The sequence below is a fragment of the Ranitomeya imitator genome, chromosome 1 (genome assembly GCF_032444005.1).
Source record: "Ranitomeya imitator isolate aRanImi1 chromosome 1, aRanImi1.pri, whole genome shotgun sequence".
Taxonomy (NCBI): Eukaryota; Metazoa; Chordata; class Amphibia; order Anura; family Dendrobatidae; genus Ranitomeya; species Ranitomeya imitator.
The window spans coordinates 948,192,063-948,213,488 of record NC_091282.1 but is presented as its reverse complement, the minus strand read 5'-3'; the positions used below and the strand labels follow the sequence as shown (position 1 = coordinate 948,213,488).

The 21,426-nt window shown below is 44.1% G+C and overlaps 1 protein-coding gene across 1 annotated transcript in view; it reads left to right on the top strand.

Moving 5' to 3' along the window:
- The window catches only part of TACR3 (tachykinin receptor 3), a 216,840-nt gene that overhangs the window by 148,358 nt on the left and 47,056 nt on the right, over positions 1–21,426 (top strand). Inside the window, exon 3 of the mRNA XM_069743669.1 lies at positions 17,703–17,853. Coding sequence (XP_069599770.1) covers positions 17,703–17,853 — 151 coding nt within the window. The remainder of the gene's footprint in view (positions 1–17,702; positions 17,854–21,426) is intronic.

The following is a 21,426-nucleotide window of genomic DNA, read 5'->3' as shown; positions in this document are numbered from 1 at the left end:
CTCCAAGGACGTCCACCCATTTCTTCTGATACATGTTGGCACCAATGACACGGCAAGGAAGGACCTACCGACAATCTGCAAGGACTTTGAAGAGTTGGGGAAGAAAGTAAAGGAACTGGATGCACAGGTAGTTTTTTCTTCTATCCTTCCAGTAGACGGGCATGGCACCAGGAGATGGAACAGGATCCTTGATGCAAACAACTGGCTAAGACGATGGTGCAGACAACAAGGATTCGGATTCCTGGACCACGGTGTGAATTACTGGTACGATGGACTCCTCGCCAGAGACGGACTACACCTCAACAAACCTGGGAAACACACATTCGCCAGAAGACTCGCTACACTCATCAGGAGGGCGTTAAACTAGAAGAAGAGGGGACGGGAAGAAAAACATTAGACTTGAACAAAGAAGACCCAGGAAAACATACTCAGATGGGAGGTAAGAACATTTCTAAAACAATCCACAGCGAGGAGATTGGAACAAAACAAAATCCTCTAAACTGCATGCTCGCAAACGCCAGAAGCCTGACAAACAAGATGGAAGAACTAGAAGCAGAAATATCTACAGGTAACTTTGACATAGTGGGAATAACCGAGACATGGTTAGATGAAAGCTATGACTGGGCAGTTAACTTACAGGGTTACAGTCTGTTTAGAAAGGATCGTAAAAATCGGAGAGGAGGAGGGGTTTGTCTCTATGTAAAGTCTTGTCTAAAGTCCACTTTAAGGGAGGATATTAGCGAAGGAAATGAGGATGTCGAGTCCATATGGGTCGAAATTCATGGAGGGAAAAATGGTAACAAAATTCTCATTGGGGTCTGTTACAAACCCCCAAATATAACAGAAACCATGGAAAGTCTACTTCTAAAGCAGATAGATGAAGCTGCAACCCATAATGAGGTCCTGGTTATGGGGGACTTTAACTACCCGGATATTAACTGGGAAACAGAAACCTGTGAAACCCATAAAGGCAACAGGTTTCTGCTAATAACCAAGAAAAATTATCTTTCACAATTGGTGCAGAATCCAACCAGAGGAGCAGCACTTTTAGACCTAATACTATCTAATAGACCTGACAGAATAACAAATCTGCAGGTCGTCGGGCATCTAGGAAATAGCGACCACAATATTGTACAGTTTCACTTGTCTTTCACTAGGGGGACTTGTCAGGGAGTCACAAAAACACTGAACTTTAGGAAGGCAAAGTTTGACCAGCTTAGAGATGCCCTTAATCTGGTAGACTGGGACAATATCCTCAGAAATAAGAATACAGATAATAAATGGGAAATGTTTAAGAACATCCTAAATAGGCAGTGTAAGCGGTTTATACCTTGTGGGAATAAAAGGACTAGAAATAGGAAAAACCCAATGTGGCTAAACAAAGAAGTAAGACAGGCAATTAACAGTAAAAAGAAAGCATTTGCACTACTAAAGCAGGATGGCATCATTGAAGCTCTAAAAAACTATAGGGAGAAAAATACTTTATCTAAAAAACTAATTAAAGCTGCCAAAAAGGAAACAGAGAAGCACATTGCTAAGGAGAGTAAAAAAATCCCAAACTGTTCTTCAACTATATCAATAGTAAAAGAATAAAAACTGAAAATGTAGGCCCCTTAAAAAATAGTGAGGAAAGAATGGTTGTAGATGACGAGGAAAAAGCTAACATATTAAACACCTTCTTCTCCACGGTATTCACGGTGGAAAATGAAATGCTAGGTGAAATCCCAAGAAACAATGAAAACCCTATATTAAGGGTCACCAATCTAACCCAAGAAGAGGTGCGAAACCGGCTAAATAAGATTAAAATAGATAAATCTCCGGGTCCGGATGGCATACACCCACGAGTACTAAGAGAACTAAGTAATGTAATAGATAAACCATTATTTCTTATTTTTAGGGACTCTATAGCGACAGGGTCTGTTCCGCAGGACTGGCGCATAGCAAATGTGGTGCCAATATTCAAAAAGGGCTCTAAAAGTGAACCTGGAAATTATAGGCCAGTAAGTCTAACCTCTATTGTTGGTAAAATATTTGAAGGGTTTCTGAGGGATGTTATTCTGGATTATCTCAATGAGAATAACTGTTTAACTCCATATCAGCATGGGTTTATGAGAAATCGCTCCTGTCAAACCAATCTAATCAGTTTTTATGAAGAGGTAAGCTATAGGCTGGACCACGGTGGGTCATTGGACGTGGTATATCTCGATTTTTCCAAAGCGTTTGATACCGTGCCGCACAAGAGGTTGGTACACAAAATGAGAATGCTTGGTCTGGGGGAAAATGTGTGTAAATGGGTTAGTAACTGGCTTAGTGATAGAAAGCAGAGGGTGGTTATAAGTGGTATAGTCTCTAACTGGGTCGCTGTGACCAGTGGGGTACCGCAGGGGTCGGTATTGGGACCTGTTCTCTTCAACATATTCATTAATGATCTGGTAGAAGGTTTACACAGTAAAATATCGATATTTGCAGATGATACAAAACTATGTAAAGCAGTTAATACAAGAGAAGATAATATTCTGCTACAGATGGATCTGGATATGTTGGAAACTTGGGCTGAAAGGTGGCAGATGAGGTTTAACAATGATAAATGTAAGGTTATACACATGGGAAGAAGGAATCAATATCACCATTACACACTGAATGGGAAACCACTGGGTAAATCTGACAGGGAGAAGGACTTGGGGATCCTAGTTAATGATAAACTTACCTGGAGCAGCCAGTGCCAGGCAGCAGCTGCCAAGGCAAACAGGATCATGGGGTGCATTAAAAGAGGTCTGGATACACATGATGAGAGCATTATACTGCCTCTGTACAAATCCCTAGTTAGACCGCACATAGAGTACTGTGTCCAGTTTTGGGCACCGGTGCTCAGGAAGGATATAATGGAACTAGAGAGAGTACAAAGGAGGGCAACAAAATTAATAAAGGGGATGGGAGAACTACAATACCCAGATAGATTAGCGAAATTAGGATTATTTAGTCTAGAAAAAAGACGACTGAGGGGCGATCTAATAACCATGTATAAGCATATAAGGGGACAATACAAATATCTCGCTGAGGATCTGTTTATACCAAGGAAGGTGACGGGCACAAGGGGGCATTCTTTGCGTCTGGAGGAGAGAAGGTTTTTCCACCAACATAGAAGAGGATTCTTTACTGTTAGGGCAGTGAGAATCTGGAATTGCTTGCCTGAGGAGGTGGTGATGGCGAACTCAGTCGAGGGGTTCAAGAGAGGCCTGGATGTCTTCCTGGAGCAGAACAATATTGTATCATACAATTATTAGGTTCTGTAGAAGGACGTAGATCTGGGGATTTATTATGATGGAATATAGGCTGAACTGGATGGACAAATGTCTTTTTTCGGCCTTACTAACTATGTTACTATGTTACTATGTTACTCTCCACTGGTTTCAAAAATGTTTGATGCACACATTAACATAGAATATTGTAACTCTGTTAAGTCAATTAAATACATTTGCAAATATGTTAACAAGGGCAGTGATATGGCAGTTTTCCTGCAAGAGAATCCAAAATGTACATCTGATGAGAATATGCTGTATCAGATGGGAAGGTATATAAGTAGTAATGAAGCCGTGTGGCGAATGGGAGATTACTAAATTTTCCCATCCATAACTGTAGTTCATCTCCGTGTCCATCTTGAAAATGGATGAGTTTATTTTACTCCCAACAATGCAGAGGAAAGAGCTGCTCGACCACCCAATACAACATTGACAGCTTTCTTTCTCCTATGTGAAGCAGATCTATTTGCAAGGACTTTATTATATTCAGATATTCCAAAATATTATACATGGAATAAATCGAGAAAAGTATTTTGCAAGAGGAAACAAGGTGCAAGGGTCCCAGGATGGGACGGACATTCCAGTGATGCTCTTGGACATGTGTATACAGTGCATCACAATAAGCCACGTATAGGGCGTATTCAGATATGATACCCCTAGTGGTCCTCAAATAACAATTAGGCAAATTAGCTAGGAGAACATCTCATATATGTATAAAAAACTAAAACGTAACCTTTAATGAACAATGTTTAAAATATCAAATGGATAATATGGTAGGGTGAGGTCTGTGCCCATAACTAGGAGCATCGGACACGGGGGTTACCTTCCGACGCAGGGACCCCCCTCTTTAAAGAAACATCCCACAAACTTTATATTCTGTTCCCTTGATGATTCTCCCCTATGGGAGAAGAAACGCGTAGGGAAGGTTACATGGTCATGGTGGGTTCAATGTACTAGACTGAATTGGGGACTGCCCCACGGGAGCAACACAGGGGCACGACTGGGGTAGTATAGAGACTGTCTCCCCCACCCCCTCAGAATACACATGGGTGCTCCCGCGAAGGAAACGATAATTTGGTGAGATAAAACCATTTTTTTATGGAGCACTGGTTACATGAGCACTATTTTTTTCACTTTAACACATGTTTTGCTATTATCCATTTGATATTTTAATCGTTGTTCATTAAAGGTTACATTTTAGTTTTTTATACATATATGAGATGTTCTCCTAGCTAATTTGCCTATGTGTATACAGTGCATCCAAACAATGCAGAGTGTTATTACCTCCGATTACTGCTTCACACGGTCTGTGGGCCAACTTCTTTCACAGATTTGAAAATAGTTGATAGAGAGCTGTGTCAAATTTACAAGGAAGCATGCCAAAAGCATGGTCTGATTGAAGACTATCAACATTGGGACATGACATTGCAGGAAGCATCTCTCACTCGCTTTCCACCTCAACTAAGAGACCTGTTCGATATAATAATTACAACCTGTGCACCTTCCAATCCCTGTGCGCTTTGGGACAAATACAAAGAATATTTTAGTGAAGATATTCTTAGAGTGCAAAGGAGAGTTAATCCAGACTTAGACTTAAATTTGATTGCTGACATATTCAACAAATACCTCTTGATGTTAGAAGAAAGGTGCATATCTATCAATAGTAAAACTCTAATAGAATTAGGTTTACCAGCACCACATCGACCAGACTTTGATATTATGAACAGAGATATTCTGCAAGAAAAATGCTATGATTGGGAAAAATGTAAAGAATTTGTCATATTAAATAAGCCTCTTTTGGTTGATGGCCAAAGATCGGCCTATATGACAATTATAGTTCAGATTTCCAGTGGAAATCGTGGACTATTTTTCCTAGATGCATCAGGTGGTACTGGTAAAACATTTTTAATTAATTTGCTGCTTGCAGAAATTCGCTCAAACAATGACATTGCCTTAGCTGTTGCATCATCTAGGATTGTGGCCACTCTTTTAGATGGAGGGTGCACGGTTCATTCAGCACTAGGATTGCCCGTCAATCTAGCGCTGTCAGAAACTCCTGTCGGTAATATCACTAAGGGCTCTGGGAAAGCTAAGGTATTACAAACTTGCAAAGTAATTGTGTGGGATTAATGTACCATGGCGCACAAGAAAGCGGTCGAGGCCCTTGATCGCACCTTGAAAGATCTGCGGGGAACTGATCGTTTAATGGGGGGAATTGTTGTAATTTTTGCAGGTGACTTCTGCCAGGCTTTACCTGTTCTTAAGGGAGCAACACCAGCGGATGAGCTGAATGCCTGTCTAAAACCTTCTTATCTGTGGATAAATGTTCAGAAGCAAACTCTTACAACTAATACGTTGGCTCATTTCATGGGAAATACAACTGCGGACAAGTTTACACACCAACTACTATGCCTTGGAAATGACAGGTCCCCTACTGCTACCACTACTGGTCTCATTTCCTTTCTGGAAGATTTTTGTGAAATGACATCTTCGGTAATGGAACTTATTGACCAAGGTTTCCCTGATATTTGTAGCAATTTTAACAACCATCAGTGGCTTTGTGAACGTGCAATCCTGGTTCCTTAAAATGATAGTGTCAGCTTCATAATTCTGCTAATTCAGGGAAGGCTGCCTGATCTAGCGATCACATACATGTCCATTGATTCAGTTATGGAGAGTGAACAAGCCGTATTGTATCCATTGGAGTTCCTGAATTCTTTGGAGGCTTCTGGAATGCCACCGCATAAGCTCACTTTTAAAAAAGGAGCCACAATAATTTTGCTTCGGAACCTTGACCACGAAAAATGAGTAACCGCACAAGATTGTGCACTAAGAGTCTCATGCCCAATGTTATTGAAGCCACTATTCTTATGGAAAACCATGTGCTGTGGCCTCCGATGCCGGCGACAAGGTATACGATGTCAATGTATTCTGCGCCATCACGGCACATGTCATGATGTCAATACAGGCTTCATCTAAGGTCTACATTGTCATGTCATGATGTGCACCATGATAGCACAGCATGCAAGACCTAGTCAGCATCCTAAGCGTTATGTGGAAAGATAAAACAAAGATGTGTGGACGATCTGATGGCAGGTAGATGAGTGGTTAGTAATATTACTATTTTTTCCAATGTTTTCCTGGCCCTCTCGGCTGCAGCAAAATGGCAACCATTATGCTTAAAGTAAAATGTAAATAAAATGTATTCTGAAGAATGCAAATATATGTAAAATTTCAGGAGACTTAAATTACACTCAAATGAATGCACTTATCGCTACTCACCAGACATCCCTGAATTCTCTTTGGAAAATTCTGACCAAAGCATCTTTAGTCATATGACCCCAATAACACTCCAAATACATTCACTAAACCTTCCATGGTCTCCAAAATGACATGTTTAGTAGAAGGGCAGTATTACATAATATATTACTTTACACATAACAAAGACAACTTCAGTTTCTAGAAAAGAGAAGCAGGATGGCTAATGATATGACTTTCTGGTAAAATGGCTTTTCACTCACTGCATTAAACTTTCCTACATTTTTCAATTTTTTTTCTTCAAGTTTAGAAAAACCTTAAATTGAAATGTCATGATTAGGGATGTAAAGTTTGGGGTTCATACAGAACACCTAGTGTTCTGTGCTGAACTCCAAACAGGGACTTTTGCAGGAAGTTTATAATATCAGCCAAGGGAAAGCAGACAGCTGTGAGCTGGCATTATTATGCTGGGAAGGGCACAATATCCATGGACCTTACCAGCCTATTTATATTAGCCCCAGATGTCTGCTTTACCATTGCTGGTTATTAAAAATGATAAGGACCCGAAAAAATTATGTAGAGTCCCACTATTTTTAATAACCAGATAAGGGGGCTGATATTAATAGGCTAGGAAATAGGAAAGGTTCATGAATGTTTTCTCCTTCTCTGTTAGGTGTCGAGTTCCCGCCGCTGCACAGGGGGAAGCTCGAACCATGTCTGCTGTGGTCTCCCATTCTCCTCCAGCCGCAGTGGAACCTGCTCAGCAAAGATGTTGGTCTCAGCATCTGGCTCAGCCTGATACTGTGCGAAAGGTTACTGTTGCCTTTCCAGGCTCTGCCCTTGTAGCCAGCACTGTTCAGTGGCGAGCAGGCTTTTCTGGGACTGCTTTTCACGCACTGAGCATGCCCATGGAAGGACCTCTCATTGGAGGTTCCCCCCTCACACGCTCAGGTCCTGTTGCAGCTCCTATTGGTCCACCAGGAAGGTCCTCTAGAGCTGCAACTATAAAAGGTTTGCATGGCTGCATGGCCAAGCGCTAGTATCAAATGTGTTTGGCTTATGCCAGTGGATACTATACCACTCTATCCATATGTTGTGTGAGGCTGTAGCTTTGGGACTGTACACTCAGGCAGGCAGCTAGCATCAGTGGGGGCAATTAGCCTTGGCTTAGCATCTGGTCCCTTCATGTGTGCAGTTAGCACAGAAGAGTTTCAGAGCAAGCATGATCCTTAGTTAGGGTAATAGTTTTGTGTACAGCGCGACTCTGTGAGTCAACAGAGATCGCTTACAGTTCACACGGGGTGAAGTTTAACCCACGTGTGAGCTCAGAGGTTTTCTGCTGTTACTTTGCAGCAGATATCTCTGCATGGTGGTCCCCGAGCTGCGAACGCACCTTGTAGCTACTTATCTGTACTCGGTGCGTTTCACTAGCCCTAACAGTATACTAGCGCCAGGGTCTGGCTAAGTAATGGCAGACAAACATTGATTGCAGGGGTACATCCAGCAGCTGGAGGGCAGGTTGGCGGCTCTTGAGTGTGCAACCTCAGCTGTGGATATTACCACAATAGTTGTTCAGGCTGCTAGCGTGGCTGCAGCAACTTTAACCACTTCCACTCCTGTTCTGACGTTATTCCACCTTCCGCTGCCAGAGAAATACTCTGGTGACAGTAAATCATGTAGGGGTTTCATGAGCCAGTGCGGTATACACCTCGTGCTCCTGGCTGCATGTTTTCCCACAGAGCAGGCAAAGGTGGGATTCATCCTTTCTCTTCTGTTGGACAGGGCATTGGGGTGGGCTACGCCACTGTGGGAGCACAACGATCATGTGGTGCAGAGTGCTCCTCGGTTTGTGAGCACTCTGAAACAGGTCTTTTTAGGACGCGTCACCCATGATACTGCGCTCCAACTGCTGACATTGACTCAGGGTTCGTCCATGGTCAGCCATTTTGCCGTCCACTTTCGGACTTTAGCATCCGAGCTGGAGTTGCCGGATAAAGCCCTCATCCCGATGTTTTGGAGGGGGCTGGCTGACCATGTGAAGAATGCTTTGGCCACTAGGGAGATTCCCGCCACACTGGAGGAGCTCATAGCAGTATCAACTTGCATCGGCCTTCATTTTAACAAGCGAAGGTTGGAGCAAGCCCAGTGTAAGCAAAGGTTTTGGCTGGCTTCCACCTTTGCCAAACCTCTGGAATCTTCGATCCAGGTGTCCGAGTCACATGAGGCCTTGGAGGTGTTTGAGTGGGGTCTAAGTCCCAGACCGCTCGTGCACTTAAGGTCTGTCATGTTTGCCGGCAGTCAGGACACCTTGCCTCCAGGTGTTCTCAGCGGTCGGGAAAACGTCAGTGTCTAGTTGTAGTGGGAGGAGGTACACTAGACACGGTGACGTTTTCCTCCAAATTGTCCTTCAAGGGGACAATTACCATAGGCCCATCCACTCTCATGGTAGAGCTTTACGTGGACTCCGGGGCAGAGGGCAATTTTATGTCATCTGCTTTTGCCCAATGACACGCAATACCCCTGGTGATGCTCGCCAAACCTGTCACCGTTCGAGTGGTAAATGGGTCGACACTGCCCTCACAGATTACACACCAAACCATCCCATTCACTATTTCCATGTCTCCATCATATCAGGAGATTATTTCCCTACTAGTCATTCCCAAGGGAATTGATGAGGTCTTGTTGGGGATGCCATGGCTACGCTACCACTTTCCTCATATAGAGTGGTCCTCAGGGAGAATTCTGGGATGGAGTAAATCCTGTGAGGGTAGATGTCAGAGGGAGTGCGTTCAGGTTGCGACAAATGAGGTACCCGCAGATCTTTCCTTTCTCCCCAAGCACTATTGGCTCTATGCGGACGAGATCTCCAAAAGGGCTGCGGAGACCCTTCCGCCTCACCGCCTCTATGACTGTCCTATTGACCTCTTGTTGGTGCAGAGCATCCCCGGGGTCGAATCTATCCGATATCCCTTCCAGAGACGGAGGCAATGTCCCAGTACATCCGAGAGAATCTGGCAAGAGGATTCATTAGGAAGTCAGTGTCACCTGCAGGGGCAGGGTTCTTCGTGCAGCAGAAGAGTGGAGATCTACATCCATGCATAGACTACAGGGGTCTTATTGCCATCACCGTTATGAATAAGTTCCCACTACCCCTGATATCTGAGCTCTTTGATAGGCTACGGGGAGCAAGGGTGTATACTAAATTAGATCTGCGGGGTGCTCCCAACCTGATTCACATTCGTTAGGGGGACGAATGGAAGATGGCTTTTAACACCAAGGATGTGCACTATGAATATCTGGTGATGCCCTTCAGGCTCTGTAATGCCCCAGCCGTTTTCCAAGACTTTGTGAAAGACATCTTCCGGGATATGCTTACCACCTCGGTCATAGTCTATTTGGATGATATTCTCATCTACTCTCCAGATATTGACTCCCTCCGGAGAGATGTTTGCAAAGTCTTTGACTTCTTACGGGCAAACTTCCTCTATGCCAAGTTGGAGAAGTGTGTGTTTGAGCAGGAATCCTTGCCTTTCCTTGGCTATATCATCTCTGCCCAGGGATTGGTTATGGATCCTGCCAAGCTACAGGCAGTGATGGACTGGCAGGAACTTCATTCTCTTAAAGCAGTGCAGCGCTTTATGGGGTTCATTAATTACTATCGCCAGTTCATTTCCCACTTCTCAACTTTGCTAGCTCCCTTTGTTGCCCTCACCAAGAAGGGAGCAAATCCCAAATTGTGGTTGGAGGAGGTCTCCAAGGCCTTTCTCGCTATTAAGTCACACTTCGCTAGCACTCCCATCCTACATCGCCCCAAGGTAGATAAGCCGTTTATAATGGAGGTAGATGCCTCATGCGTTGGAGTTGGACCAGTCCTCTTCCAAAAGGATACTCAAGGTCGGAAGCATCCTTGCTTCTTCTTTTCCAAGACCTTCTCACCAGCAGAGAGGAATTATTCCATCGGGGACAGGGAGTTGCTTGCTGTGAAGTTGGCCTTTTCGGAGTGGAGACACCTCCTGGAGGGGGCTCGCTTTCCCTTCCAAGTTTTCACAGACCACAAAAATTTGGTGAACTTACAGACTAAGGTTGAGCGAAATGGATCGGACAAATTCCAAAATTGCCGACTTTCGGCAAAGTCGGGTTTCATGAAACCCGACCCGATCCTAGTGTGGGATTGGCCATGAGGTCGGCGATCTTTGCGCCAAAGTTGCGTTTCGTATGACGCTTTCAGCACCATTTTTCATCCAATAAAGGAGGACGCAGAGTGTGGGCAGCGTGATGACATAGGTCTCGGTCCCCACCATCTTAGAGAAGGGCATGACAGTGATTGGCTTGCTTTCTGCGGCATCACAGCATAGGGAGAGGTTGCCGCAGCTTCATCAGAAGAAGGGATATAGTTAGGGAGGGAAGATTAAGCCCTGAAACTACTTGTGCTGTAGCGATTTCAACTGCCCAACACCACCATTTGTTTGCAGGGACAGTGGAGGCTATATTTTTGTGCATCAGCTCTGTAGCTTATTAGGCTGCCTTATAAGGCTCCCTGATAGCTGCATTGCTGTTTGCACGCCGCTGTGCAAACCAACTGCTTTTTTCAAAGCAAAAATCCTGTTGCTCCTTTCTGCACAGTTATCTTATTTATTTGTCCACACTTTGTGTGCAGCAGTCCTTTTTATTGCTGCCATACTTTTCCTGAGATCATTGTAGGGTGATTGAAATTGTACTACAGTCCTTGTATTTTTTCATATATCTTGCAGCCCATTTCTGCCACTGCATCGATTCAAAGTGACAGGAGACAGCATTTGTCCAGTATGGTTACGAACTACTTTTCCTCCCTTATCGATGTTCTCCCTCACAGGTCATTCCCCTTTGACTACTGGTCATCTAAAATAGACCCCTGGCCTGAATTGGCAGAATATGCATTGCAGGAGCTCGCTTGCCCTGCTGCTAGTGTGCTATCAGAAAGAGTCTTCAGTGCTGCTGGTTCAATACTGACCAAAAAAAGGACACGTCTGGCTACCCAGAATGTTGATGATCTAACCTTCATTAAAATGAACCAATCATGGATTTCAAATTATTTTGCCCCTCCTTCTCCTGCTGACACGTAGCTTGCCTGAAAAAGGTCTTGCTTTTGGCCTCCTCTTACTGACTTCTCCAATTCCGCCATTTGCAGCTGCTGAATGTCCACCATAGGCCATTTTTATACCTCCCTAAATGGGCTGACTCCCCCCACAGGGCTGTGGTCACCACTTGGCGCAAACACCCGTGCGAGTTCCGTTTGCCTGGACAGGTGGGTGCGCCCACTCTTGGGCGATGGCACTGGCACAGGGTCCCTCATAGTACAATGAAGTGTCTCTGATGGTGGTGGTGCACAACCAACATCAGACACACCGTCGTAATATGAGGGGCCCTGTGCCAGTATTGCCGCCCACGAGAGAGTGTTCCCCTCATCTCGAACAGTGCTCTACCACTTGCAATACTTACCTCTCCCTGCTCCACCACTGTGTATTCGGTGCTGTTAAATCCTTCAATGGCACTGCCAATACAAATTTGTTGAAATGATAGATGATAGTTAAAATATACAGGGGCTCTGGCCTTCATTTAGACCAGTTAATACTTTGCGCCTACTACCACTGTCTGCTACTCAGCAGAGGAGCCCACCCCAGTACCTAGCTATGCCGCCTGTTTAGTCCTGTTACCAATTTTGAAATGCTTTCAGCCTACTTTTGTATTTGGGCCTACTAACCGTGTCTGCGCCACTCATTACAGTTGTCCTCCACTGAACAAAGCTATGCTGCCTGTTTAGTCCTGTTACCAATTTTGAACTGCATTTAGCCTTCTTTATTATTTGGGCCTATATCTGTGTTTCCTCCTCATCCTGCCCATTGCCCAGCCACTGCTAGATGAGTCTGCTGGTACATTGACCCAGACCACTACATTCCCCCTGCACTCTACACAGCTTGAATCTGACCCTGCTGAAAGCCAGGTTCCCCCTTCCCGCATACTATACCACCTTACACGGGGACGAAGAGGAAGGTGCAGATGAAAGTGCAGGTTTCTTCATCAAGTGGGGGGACATACTCGTTGGCAACATAACTGGCACAGGGCCCCTCATAGTACGCAAAAGTGTCTCTGGCAGTGGGAGGCGCCACCCGCCATCAAACACACCGCCGTACTATGAGGGGCCCTGTGCCAGTGCCAAGTGCCAACGAGTGGGGCCCCCCCGCTTGCTCAGGATCACAGCACTTGCAAAGTTGAAATACTTACCTCTCCCTGCTCCACCGCCGTGACGTATTCCGCATTTCCTGGGCCCACGAAAATCTTTAGCCAGCCCTACCCCCCTACAACTTTAGCCAAATGACCCCCAGTTTTCAATGCCTAGTTATTATTATAAAGTAAATTAAGATTGACAAGATTAAGAAATAAGAATTGATGTTTTTGGCATTAAAATGGGCACTGTAGGTGTTTTCCTGTCCTCCACTCACTGCCGACTTTGATTCCCCATTGACGTTCATTGCGTTTCGTGTTTCAGTTGGCTCCCGACTTTTCGAAATAATCGGACGATTTTGCCCAACCCAACTTTTGACAAAGTCGGGTTTCGCGAAACTCGACTCGATCCTAAAAAAGTAGAAGTCACTCAACTCTATTACAGACAGCCCAGCGGCTAAATTCTCGCCAGGCAAGATGGTCCCTGTTCTTCTCCCGGTTCCATTTCACCCTCCATTTTCTCTCCAGGGAGAAGAACATTTGTGCCGATGCTCTCTCCCGCTCCATAGTGTCATCATCATCATCATCAGAGGAGCCTCGGCTTATTGTCCCTTCTGAGAGCCTGAGAACCGTGGCTCCGGTTTTGCTAGAGTCTGTGCCCCGGGCAAGACTTTTGTATCATAAAATTTGCAACCGGAGGTTCTCTCTGGGGCTTATTCATCCAGGGTGCATGGACATTTTGGGATGAAGAGGACATTTGAGCTTCTGGAGAGGACATACTCGTGGCCGCATATGGCTCGTGATGTCGGGGATTACATTCGGGCGTGTGTCTCCTGTGCTAAGAATCGGTTTCCTTGGTAATGGCCTGCTGGGATACTTTACCCTCTGCCCTGAGATATAGTCGGGATGGACTTCGTGGTGGGCTTACCTAAGTCTCGTAGCTGCACCGTTATCTGGGTAGTCACCGATCATTTTTCTAAAATGGTGCACTTGGTGCAGCTTCCACTATTACCTTCTGTACGGGCCTTGGCGGCGTTGTTCATTAAACATATTTCCCATCTACATGGCATGCCTGACAAAATTGTCAGTGACCGGGGTCCCCAGTTCGTGTCTTGGTTTTGGAGAGAGCTCTGTCGTTTACTCAGCATTGAGCTGAATCTCTCTTCTGCATTCCATCCCGAGACGAATGGGTTGGTAGTGAGGGCCAACCAGACTCTGGTGACATACCTGTGACATTTTGTCTCTGCTTGGCAGGATGACTGGGCATCTTTGCAACCTTGGGTGGAATTTGCTTTGAACAACGCCGTAGCCGACACCACTGGGCAGACTCCATTTATCCTTAATTACGGCCATAATCCGCATGTCCCTGTGCCCATGCTCATGTCATCCACTGATTCCAGGGTAGCAGACTAGGCAGTGGAGGTGCATGACATTTGGGACCTCGCACAAGATGCCATTTGGGCCTCCAAGGAGCGAATGAGGGTTTCAGCCAATGCACACCGGTGCACCGCTCCGACCTTCGCTCCTGGCGACTTAGTGTGGCTCTCCGCCCGTAACATCAGGCTGCGAGTTGAGTCCACTAAGTTTGCGCCTCGCTACATTGGTCCTTCCAAGATTCTGGAACAGGTTATCCCTGTTGTCTACCGTTTAGCTATTCCTCCGCGCCTTGGTATCACCGACACCTTTCATGTTTCCCTCTTAAAGTCCGTCTATATGTCCCACTTTTCCGAATCATCTGCTGGGACATAGGGTTCAACCACGGATGAGCACGAGGTGAACTCTGTCTTGGGGTGAAAGGTGGTATGTGGCAAGCAGTACTATCTGGTGGACTGGAAGGGTCAAGACAGAACCTGGGAACATGTGGAGCACATTTGGGCTCCGCTGCTCATTGCAGCTTTTGAGCGTAGCGAGGCTCAAGAAAGAGGGGGCCCTAGGAGGGGAGTAAAGTTAGGTGTCGAGTTCCCGCCGCTACACAGGGGGAATCTCGAACCTTGTCTGCTGAGGTCTCCCATTCTCCTCCAGCCGCAGTGGAACCTGCTCATCGGACACGTCGGTCCCAGGGTCTGGCTCAGCCTGATACTGTGCGAATAGTTACTGTTGTCTTTCCAGGCTGTGCCCTTGTAGCCACCACTGGTCAGCGGTGAGCAGGCTGTTCTGGGACTAAGTCCTGCTTTTCACGCACTGAGCATGCCCACGGGAGGACCTCTCATGGGAGGACCTCTCATTGGAGGTCGGGGGTCACACTCTCAGGCCCTGATCAGCACCTATTGGTCCACCAAGAAGGTCCTGTAGAGCTGCAACTATAAAAGGTTTGCATGGCTGCACGACCATGCGCTAGTATCAAATGTCTTTGGCTTATGCCAATGGATAATATGCCACTCTATACATATGTGGTGTGAGGCTGTACCTTTGGGACTGTACACTCAGGCAGGCAGCTAGCGTCAGTAGGGGCAATTAGCCTTGGCTTAGCATCTGGTTCCTTCATGTGTGTGGTTAGCACAGAAGAGTTCCAGAGCAAGCTCATCCCTTAGGGTAATAGTTTATTGTACAGCACGACTCTGAGTCAACAGAGATCGCTTCCAGTTCACACGGGGTGAAGCTTAACCCACGTGTGAGCTCAGAGATTATCCACCGTTACTTTTCAGCACATATCTCTGCACGGTGGACCCCGGGCTGCCAACGCACCTTGTAGCTACCTATCTATACTCGATGCAGAAATGGCACATCCACTAGATAAGCCAATTTAGGCTCTTAGCCTCGGCTCTTCCTGCAACCAGGAGACAATGATGGAAGTTGTATTCAGCAGCAGCCATGTAACTCCTGTGTAATTTTTTTACATAGTTAAATAGTTACATAGATTGAATAAAGTCTTAGGTCCATCAAAGTTCATCTAGCTATATCCCGCAATGTTATGTATATCAAGGAAATCATCCAGTCTTTTTTTAAAAGCTGATATAGTGTCCGCCAGTACTACAGGGAACATAGACATCAGTGGATTAAGCGTAAGGTGAGTATAATGGTTGTTTATTATTTCTGTCTTTTACAGGGGACAAGGGCTTCAATAGAAAAGGTAAGGCGAGTGTGACTTTGCTTTTTATTTTTAAATAAATTTTTTAAACGTGGTGTTTTGTTTTATTTCAAAAAAAGGATTTTGTATGTTTTTTTCAATACTTACTATGGGGTTGTACATGCCTCTCCATTACTGACCCCTATTAGTTAATTACTAACTATTGTCCCCATGACAATACAAAGGTGACACCAACCCCAACTCTACTACCCCACTTGCAACCAACACAAGGCAAGTGGGAAGAGAAAGTTTAAGACCATCTTATGGAAATGTCTTTTCTTGGAGGCTGAGGGCTCATGTTGATAGCCTAGGGGGTGCAATATCTCTGACTTATTCCTAAGCTATTAATATCAACCCACAGCTGTCTGTTTATACTTTACTGGTTTGAATGTATAGGGGGTCCCTAAGTCATTTTTACCTGGGGTCCCCCATAAACTCACCAGGAAAAGCTAAGCAAACAGCTGTGAGCTATTATTAACACCTTAACCCCTGGGACTTTTTTCGGTTTTGCGTTTTCGTTTTTTGCTCCCCTTCTTCCCAAAGCTATAACTTTTTTTTATTTTTCAGTCAATATGGCCATATGAGGGCATTTTTTTTGCAGAACAAGTACTTTTGAACAACACTATTGGTTTTACCATGTCGTGTACTAGTAAATGGGGAAAAAAATCCAAGTGTGGTGAAATTGCAAAAAAAGTGCAATCCAACACTTGTTTTTTTTGGCTTTTTTACCAGGTTCACTAAATGCTAAAACTGACCTGCCATTATGATTCGCCAGGTCTTTACAAGTTCATATACTAAATATTGTATGCACTACTAGAAGTGGTGCCAATGGTAGGCTCCCACACCGTGCATAAATAGAAAAATAAACCTGGCACTCCACTTGTAATGAGGTTCTTTATGAAGTTTTTCTTCTTCAGTTACTACATATGAAAGCAAAATAGCAAAACACAACCTAAGGTTTGTACAGAAAAGACAAGACAAGCAAAAAATTTATGTACAGTTCATCAATGGCGTGGTCAAGAATATGGCGCATTATAGGCATAAGCAGGAGACAGAAAAAACATTGCTTATAAGTGAGGTTACATAGAAGAGCGGTACTGAAATCTAGTGACAAATAAGAGGAGAGACGTACCGTTTTGTCAATTAGGAGATGAATATGTGGTGGTAGTATAAAAATATACACTATCTGGTCTGCGTGGCTAAATCTATATAAAAGAAATACAGAATGATGATAGTCTATGGCATGTGGCTCACTGTAAACATAGTGGAACAAGTTTAATAGTGCATACCGGTAAATAGTCCTTGGGGTGTACTAGATATCTGGCCAGGGCAACTGGTGCCTTTAACTAGCCTGAGGGGAATAATGCGTAATTAAAATAAATTCATGGCTAGAGGTGCCCCTAGATAGTATGGCATAAAGATGTCCATAACTTACCAGCAGGAGAAAGAGTGTCCGCGTGCGCAGCATTGACGAGGTATCCACCGCTGGTCAGCTGCTTTTGCATGCTGCACACTGGGGTTAATAAGAGGAAAGTGGGGGCGGAGTCGTTGGCAGTGCCGCCAACAGGAACTGTGTGGACAGGAGTGCGGATGTGACATGTACCGGAAGTGCACGGACTTGCATTCCACATCTATAGTATATGCATTCCAGTGGCCATGTCATGCATTCCACAGATGGGATTGTGCATTCCAGTGGCAGGAAGAGACAACGAGGTTGATGATAACGCCACTGGTTCAACAGAGAAAAGGGATGGTGAGCGTGATCGCCGTTAGACTGGAGGAGGATCCAGATAGAGGAAGATGTTCGAGTGGAGTCAATATAAACGGCCGTAATAATAAACATATTACTTCTTCTTTTCGTGTTGTCTCCATTTTAGGTACCAGATCATTGTTGTTCTGTTTGTGTATTGCTTCCCATTACTTGTCATGGGCATAACGTACACCATTGTTGGAATTACGCTGTGGGGAGGAGAAATACCTGGAGACACGTCTGACAAATATCATGAACAACTTAGAGCAAAAAGAAAGGTAATGTTTGTTTTCCTTCTTTACGTTTTTTATCTGTGTTTTTACTTTAAAAAAATCTTTTGTGTAATAGAAAAATCATGTTGATATAATATCGTTTAAAGATTTTATTTTGCTACATAGTATGAAGGAGAAATGTAGTACAATGGTTAATATATCAAAAGACTGCAGACTAATAAATGAAGCATCAGGTTTAATCCCTGAGGCAAGACTTTTGCTTCAGCTTACAAACACAACAATTCATTGTAATAAGCACTTTGCTCTTGATTGATGTTGAAAATATTTTATGTCTCAATAGGAAGAAATTGCCCAGGGTTTGCTTACATGTCTACATATTCGGTCTCCATTTTAATTTATGTTTACCTAGCTATTTTACCTCAAAGAGATACTAAGAGATGCAAAGACTAGAATGGTGGCTAGAAGGCAACTACTCGTTCAGTGTCAACAGAACCGGTTGCCTGGAGGATACCCTAAATTATGAGAGTAGTCAAAAAACCCTCCAGTCTACTGGCATCAGGCAGCAGAGACTGTACTGAACACTGATTTCTATTTCTTGTTGCGCTGACACTAAGATCATTATTGCAGTATGATGGAATTACAACTTTAATACAAGTTTTGTGTCTGCATACGATTGTGAGTTATCTCCTTCCAGAGTCACTTTTCAATACCTCATTATTTCCAGAAGAGCAATAAAGACTTAGGACTTTTTGCACTGTGGACCCTTTCCTTGTCAGCTGTCAGGGTATCCGATATAGAACATCCTATACTGTATGAAAACTGCATACTGATTATTGGTTTACTCATGTGTACGATTTTCATTACTGATGCTGTCTTGGATATTCTGACAGCTGTCACAGAGCCAAATGGATCACAAGCAAGCACCTGGGCTCATTTCAGTCGGAACAGTGCACAAGGTAACCACACTATCAAGTGTTACAGTAAAAATGCATTTGAAACTTTATCATTTTAGCCACTATACATAAAAAATTGTTTTATTTATTACTAGCTGAAGAGCCCGGCGTTGCCTGGGCATAGTAAATATCTGTGGTTAGTTATAGCACCTCACTTCTCTTATTTTCCCATTACGCCTCTCATTTTCCCAATCACATCTTTCATTTCCCCCCTCACATCTCTCATTTTCTCCCTCACACCTCTCATTTTCTCCCTCACTCCTCTCATTCCCCCTAACACTTGTCATTTCGACCTCACATCTGTCATTTTCCAATCACTCCACTATTTTCCTCACTCCTCTCATTTTGCACTCACACCTTTTCATTTTCACCTCACACCTCTCATTTTCACCTCAGTATATACATGTTTGTCATCTACCTTACATATAGTATACACCTGTATGTCATCTCCTGTATATAGTATATACCTGTATGTCATCTCCCCTGTATATAGTATATACCTGCTGTGTGTCATCTCCCCTGTATATAGTATATACCTGTATGTCATCTCCTCCTATATATAGTATATACCTGTATGTCATCTCCTTCTATATATAGTATATACCTGTATGTCATCTTCTCCTGTATATAGTATATACCTGTGTGTCATCTCCCCTGTATATAGTATATATCTGTGATATCTGTGTGTCATCTCCTCCTGTATATAGTATATACCTGTATGTCATCTTCTATATATAGCATATATCTGTATGTCATCTCCTGTATATACTATATACCTGTAGGTCATCTGCTCCTGTATATGGTATATACCTGTGTGTCATCTTCTCCTGTATATAGTATATACCTGTATGTCATCTCCTCCTGTATATAGTATGTACCTGTATGTCATCTCCTCTATATAGTATATAACTGTGTGTCATCTCTCCTGTATATAGTATATATCTGTGTGTCATCTCCCCTGTATATAGTATATACCTGTGTGTCATCTCCTCCTGTATTAGACCTCGTTCACATGCTATTTGCTGAGTATTTTTAACTTAGTATTTGTAAGCTAAATTGGCAGCCTGATAAATCCCCAGCCAACAGGAAGCCCTCCCCCTGGCAGTATATATTAGCTCACACATACACATAATAGACAGGTCATGTGACTGACAGCTGCCGTATTTCCTATATGGTACATTTGTTGCTCTTGTAGTTTGTCTGCTTAGTAATCAGATTTTTATTTTTGAAGGATAATACCAGACTCTTGTGTGTTTTAGGGCAAGTTTCATATGTCAAGTTGTGTGTTGAGTTGCGTGTCGCGACATGCATGTAGCGACTTTTGTGAGAGGAGTTTTGTGTGGCGACATGCGTGTAGCAACTTTTTGTGTGTCGAGTTGCATGTGACAGGTTAGTGTAGCAAGTTGTGTGCAGCAAGTTTTGCGCATGGCGAGGTTTGCGCGTGGCGTGTTTTTTGTGTGGTGCCTTTTGAGTATGTGCAAGCTTTGTGGGAGGCAACTTTTGCATGTGTTGCAACTTTTGTGCATGTGGCAATTTTTCCGCGTGTGCAAGTTTTGCGTGTGGCGAGTTTTCCATGAGGTGAGTTTTGCACTTGTGGCGAGTTTTGCGTGAGCCTAGTTTTTGCATGTGGCGAGTTTTGCGGGTGGCGAGTTCTGAGCAGCGACTTTTGTGTTTCGACTTTTATGTGGCGAGGTTGGTGTATGTGTGGTGAAATGTGTGCTGAGGGTAATATGTGTTCAAGCACGTGGTAGTGTGTGGCGCATTTTGTGTGTGTGTTCATATCCCCGTGTGTGGTGAGTATCCCATGTCGGGGCCCCACCTCGCTCTCACTCTTTAAGTCCCCCTTGTTCACATCTGGCAACTGTCAATTTGCCTCCAACACTTTTCCTTTCACTTTTCCCCATTATGTAGATAGGGGCAAAATTGTTTGGTGAATTGGAACGCGCGGGGTTAAAATTTCGCCTCACAACATAGTCTATGACGCTCTCGGGGTCCAGACGTGTGACTGTGCAAAATTTTGTGGCTGTAGCTGCGACGGTGCAGATGCCAATCCCGGACATACATACATACACACACACACACATACACACACACATTCAGCTTTATATATTAGACTAGCTGAAGAGCCCGGCATTGCCTGGGCATAGTAAATATCTGTGGTTAGTTATAGCACCTCACTTCTCTTATTTTCCCATCACGCCTCTCATTTTCCCAATCACATCTTTCATTTTCCCCCTCACATCTCTCATTTTCTCCCTCACACCTGTCATTTTCTCCCTCACTCCTCTCATTCCCCCCTAACACTTGTCATTTCAACCTCACATCTGTCATTTTCTGATCACTCCACTATTTTTCCTCACTCCTCTCATTTTGCACTCACACCTTTTCATTTTCACCTCACACCTCTCATTTTCACCTCACACCTCTCATTTTCACCTCATCACCTCAGTATATACATGTTTGTCATCTCCCTTATATATAGTATACATATGTATGTCATCTCCTGTATATAGTATATACCTGTATGTCATCTCCCCTGTATATAGTATATACCTGCTGTGTGTCATCTCCCCTATATATAGTATATACCTGAATGTCATCTCCTTCTATATATAGTATATACCTGTATGTCATCTCCTCCTGTATATAGTATATACCTGTGTGT